This window comes from Corvus brachyrhynchos, unplaced genomic scaffold, assembly GCF_000691975.1.
Source record: "Corvus brachyrhynchos isolate BGI_N302 unplaced genomic scaffold, ASM69197v1 scaffold162, whole genome shotgun sequence".
Classification (NCBI taxonomy): Eukaryota; Metazoa; Chordata; class Aves; order Passeriformes; family Corvidae; genus Corvus; species Corvus brachyrhynchos.
Window position 1 is genome coordinate 8,240,102 of NW_008236696.1, and position 5,568 is coordinate 8,245,669.

The window sequence follows — 5,568 nt, forward strand, 5'->3', positions numbered from 1 at the left end:
TGCAGCCAGACCGCTGGCTCGGGATAAAATCCTTTTTTTTTTCCTTCTTCTTTTTTTAAATTTGAATTTAATTTTAAACTTCAGCAAAATCCTTGTCCTGCAAGTGGATTAATAACTGGCTGGGAACTCTGCTCCTGCCACATGTTCCCAAGGCATTCTGTGTTTATTCCTTTTTAGCTTCTTACGGTATCTGGAAGATTGCTTTATATATACGTATATGCGTATATATATAAGAAGTGATTTTATCGTATATCTTAGGAGAAATGACCAAGATAAAGTACAGTTACTGCTGCGCTTGACACCAACACTACCTCGAAGCTCCTGGGAGCTACATAGACAAAGGGTAGGAGGGAAATGGGATCTCGGAAGACTTGCCTGAGGTCAAATAGCCTGTGGCAAGGAGCCCAGACCTCTGATCTTCATCCATTTCTCTCATCGACAAGACTACACCCTTTTCTTCTGTATGTATTTTTAATGCCTCCTAACTTTTCAACCTGCTGTGGTTTTCTCCCTTCAGCCCGATCTTCTGTGCCTTGACCCACCATTGAATATATACAGCACGATCCATTACATACCTTAGTGTATCCACTGGAAGAGCTGTCCGTCTTCCTGCCCAGGGAGCGTACAAATATATTGTGTTTGCTTTCCATAGGGCATTTAGATGCTATGGCACTGATGCAAACTGCTTGGATATGTATTATCCTCTCAAGATTCTTGGCAGGAAACAAAGCTTTCAGCTCAGTCTCAGACTACGGTAAGATGTGTCTACCAAAATCGGGCATGAGCATTCAGAGAAATAATTGGAAGATGAAACTAAGCTCAGTGTGAAGAAGTTGCAGGCCGGTGTGAAGAGGTTACAGGTCGGTTTGCCTGATACTTTGTAAATACGGATGCCAGTCTTTAAACCTGAGCTTAGGGATGTTGCTTAGTTCCTCTGAACCATTATCTTGATCAGAAATGGAAGTTCAGAACAAGGGTAGGTTTGGACCCTGTAACAGAAACCGCAGACCATTCGAAGCAGAACGCTTGATGCCTCTGGCTTTGTTCTGTAGCCACTTATACAGTTTCGAGGGCACTGATATGCTCATTATCTAAGAAATTATGTCCCAGAGGTAAAGGCAGGAGGGCGTGTGTGTGTGTGTGTGTGTGTGTGTGTGTGCACATGGCCTCTGCTGGGTACTCAGGCGCTGTTGTGTTCAGACACTGCTCACAGCCGACTGACACACATCGACTTCATTCACCATCGGAGCCTTGGTGATCATCTGCCTTGTCACATGAACCTCTGACTAGCACCTTGACTGACTTTGACCAAGCACCTCTCCTTTTCTCCGTCCCCAGCAAAGCCTACAGAAAAACAAAAACCCAATTAACTGACAGCACTAGCACAATGCAGGATCTGACTTGCAGAAGAGCAATTAGCAGTGTGCAGTGTTGGTGGCCTGCCCTGGGGGATTAGTTCTGCTAGCCCGGCTCAGCCCATGCCCTCGCATGCTAGGCTGCTGTGGTCACTGCCTGTCTGAGCACTCGGGACCTCTTTCCTCCTGCCCCTCCCAGGGTTTGAGGGCCCTGGTGCTCTTTTCCTGCAGTGTGTGGGGGTGACAATCTCATACAGGCGGACAGCTCCCTCTTGTGATAATGCTGCTCCCACAGAAGTCACAGTAGCTCCAGAACCCCAACCCACTTCAAGACCTTCTGTGTTGCCCTGTCCATCTCTGAACACCTCTAAGTCCCCTGTGTGCCTGTCATAACCATTTTTAGCTGTGTGAGTATCCTTGTTTCCCTTTCACGTGGTGCAAGCCGCCAGCAACTCTGCTGTATGCATCACTGGCACGACTGAGGCAAAGCAGACCAATCGTTTTATAGCAGTTACAGTTTTCATCCCCAATCCTCTTGCCTCATCTTTTTCAAGCTGATGATCTCCACAAGCTTCATGGACTGGGTAGCTTTCTTTCCTAACCATATCTTATTTGCTTCAGCATATTTCAATACTAGAACTGCCAGTCATTTCTTTATGAGCATTTTGTCTCAGATTCTCTCTTTCAGTGGAAGGACCTCCAAACAGTCCCATCAACTCTCCACCCACATCAACCACAGACTTACATTATCATTTTCCTCCCTCTTCATTTAACAGGTTTAAATCCCATTCAGTGACAACTTCATAGCTAGCTTTCGTTGCCTGAATTCACTAAGCACCTATTGACAACATGAAGTACTTCAGATACAGCTAATGCCAGAAGCAATGGCCATTTCAGTTTGTCTTTTTTAATGGCACCTCTGCTTGAAGTTATAGTGACCTTCATATTTAGGGAAATTTTCCATTAGATCAGGGTGGTAACTTGTCCATGCTTCTTGCTCATCTGAATTTGTTTTATTCCTGGTACTATTCAGAAACTGCTCAAATCCAAAAATGTGCTTCATTCAGTGTCTGAGCTCAAACCAAGACTGTTCACCAAGAGCAGCATCAAGTAAGCAGTTTTAATTTTCTTCAGGAGTGTCTGACAGGTACTGCACCTCTCTACCTCACCTCAATGCTAAGAGAAATTTTGCTTCATGAAGAGAAGTTGTACTTGTAAAATATCCTTTTTACTACCTTCTCTAGAAACCTTTGAATGGGCTTGGGTTTCCTCAATGGCAAGTAGGATCTGCCTCACCATCATGTGCTTGTTAATACCCTTGAAACTGCATCAGCTTGCAATTTTACCTCATCACATCAGTGTAATTTAAGGTCTCTGAATAAATACACAGTTAATTCAAGTCTTACGTAAATCAAGCAGTGGGGATTACTTGTGCAAATAAATGAGAATGAGATTGCAAATAGTGTTGGCCCGGAGTTTTCTACCAAATCTTTTTTCTTTTTGAAATTGAACTCTTGTGGAAAAAATGCAGCATCCCCAAAGCGCCTTTTGTGAGGATTATTTGGGGCCTGGAAGGAACCCATGGCCTCTGCTGTGCTGGCCCCAAGACTTGCCAGTGAGGACATTCACCTTATTTGGGATAGGGATTGAAAACCTGGATTACTAAACTGTTTCTCACCTGCACTAGAATCTGTGCTCTCCCTCTCACATTCACCCTTGCTTTCTTCCATGTGTTCTCTCTTTCCTTCAAACAGCTTCCTCTTTTCCTCCTTCAAAACAGACTTTCTCTTCCTTTTCTCTTGCAGGACAGATACACTCCTTTCTTTTCAGTGCTATTTCCAACATTCAGAAATAGAACATACCACAGAGAAATGATGTGAAAGAGAAGAAATAACTGTTCTCACTTCTGTAGCATGACCTGGGACCTCAAAAAGCTTTTCACACTTGAATAGGCTGTCTCAAAAAACTGCTGGATAGCAAGTGAGTATTAATACTATCATCCTGAGACTGGCAAAACAGTACTGCAGTAGCTATGAAGAACAATTGGCCCAGGATACCAAGGGAGAAAGACCAGGCAACTCATGGCCTGATGCTCAGTGCATTTCATTTAGATGCTGTAAACTGGTAGAGGGAATTAATTGGAACAGGATCCAGAAGTAAGATGGAGCCTGAGATACATCATCTTAGAATATTTCACTGCAGTTGGTAATTAGAGCATGATACAAAATGAGCTAAATTCATCCCTCATTTCATGGAAATTGTACCCAGTTTTTTGATTTTAAAAGTAGACTTCAGAAAGATCTCCCTTTTCTGTACTTAGCACTGCAGCAGCTGTAGCTCAAAACTTCATGTGGCATGGGACTTCACCAGCAGGAAAATTGCTGACTGGAAGTGCTCTATTTTCTCCATCTGAGTGGCTGCAATTTCTTCTTCGTATTATTGCGGTACCTTCTAAGCTGTTCAAGGGTCCTTTGTGCCTTGTGTTGCAGAAACCTGGTCCTGGCCTATAGAACAGGCTGTCTGTGCAGATAAGAATGACAGAGCAGGGAAATGAGCTGCTCACATAGAGGGAGTCGCTCAGTGGCAGACCAAGGATCCTGCTGTGCCATCCTCCTCCCTCTCCTTCACTGGCTTTGCACTCAACTGTGCTCTTCCCATAGCTGAATCATGGCCAAGATTTCTCCCTCTTCTTCTGCCTGTACACTTTCTCTGTGAGGCCTCAGTTCCCAGATCTGCACCAGTCCAGTAGGAAGGAGCCCAGAGAAGCACCAAACCAAGTTTCACGTTAATCAGGACCTCACTTTCATTTGGCTGGTGATATCCTAGTGTACTTCAGGTGCTTCACTGCTCTTCAGATCTTTCCCTCCACTAGCAGTCCCTAGTCTGGTTCTGGAGCAAGGCATTTTGGGACTCCTGGACAGAATTGCCGTGATGTCACCAAAGCTCTCTTTGCACTTTTTTGTATCAGGTCTTCCCCTCCTTCTGATGCCAGAAACTGCCTGTATTTCACACACCCCAAAAATATCTTCAAAACAGCACTTATAGGTAGCAGTCTTCAGGCTCCAGAAGGCTGGGATCTACAAAGGCTGGATTTAGTGCAGGCTCAGGGCACACGGAGTCTTTCAGATGAAGTCTGGACTCATGAGGTCTCCCTGGCTCTGCCAGTCAAGTTACATGCTTCAAAGGGCAAGACTTGGAGGAACTGCAGTCACAGAGCCCCATCACAGCACTCCCAGACTCTGGAGATCTGGAACTGGTAAAGCATTGGGCTCCTGCTCTGTATCCAGGATTCCCTCTTGATTTCTGCCACTTGTAGTGTAAAACCAGCTCAATTCTGGCCCATGGACTCCATTAATATCACCACCTGAAGCTGTCTCCACATGGGACATGTGTGGTCACAACTACTACATTTGCCAGCCAAACCAGCATGGATTATACTCAATTGTGTCCCTCTCCAAACACCTAGTGTCCCCCAGATGTCTCCCAGAGACCATGACAAGCTCTGCTCCCTCCTTATTCCCCCTCCAGGCACCACAGACTTTGTGTCCGTAGCTAAAAATCTGTGTGATTTACAGCCACAATCTCAATATGCAAAGGATTATGTCAGACCAATAGCATGCAGCACACACCACAATCTTCAGACAGTTTTAAAAAGGTGTGTGTTGCTTCCTTGACAGACTTAAACTTTTTTTCCAGATTAAAGAAAAGAAAAAGCCTTCCCCTGTGAAGAGTTGTGATCTGCACCCTGTCAGTAGAACACAGCATCGAGCCTTCCACATGGCAGCAGGGGTGTGCTCATTAAAATTTTTTGAAAAATAACATTGCATCTGTCATAGCCAGCCTCAAATTACCCATACTCAGGATGCTTAAAACATTGTCTAAAAGAAGAGCAGATGCTTTTAAATAAGGTTCTAAGAAGCAGACTCCTGATTCTCAACCAGCTTCAGGCAACAACTATTGAAAGTCCCCAGGTGGATCATTTACTATTTTTGCCTCAGTGTCTTTTTTTGGTGAAAATATACTGGTGATCTGTTTATCTTATTATTGTAATGTGTCATTAGATTGTAGCCAGACACCTCTGAAGTTGATCTGATAAACTTCACACTCTCTAAATGGCCTGGCTCCGAGCCTCTGTAAGCAATGTTTGGATAGATTGCTGCTGCTCATTTCCTGTATTTATGTTAATTTTCTGTCATTAGTTTTATTTTTAAAT

At 44.2% G+C, this 5,568-nt stretch overlaps 1 protein-coding gene across 1 annotated transcript in view; it reads right to left on the bottom strand.

Moving 5' to 3' along the window:
- MB21D2 (Mab-21 domain containing 2) overlaps window positions 1-665 on the bottom strand; it is a 57,582-nt gene extending 56,917 nt beyond the window's left edge. Inside the window, exon 1 of the mRNA XM_017727055.1 lies at window positions 576-665. Within this exon, the coding sequence (XP_017582544.1) occupies window positions 576-650 (75 nt within the window). The 5' untranslated portion in view covers window positions 651-665. The remainder of the gene's footprint in view (window positions 1-575) is intronic.
- Between the last annotated feature and the right edge of the window lie 4,903 nt (window positions 666-5,568).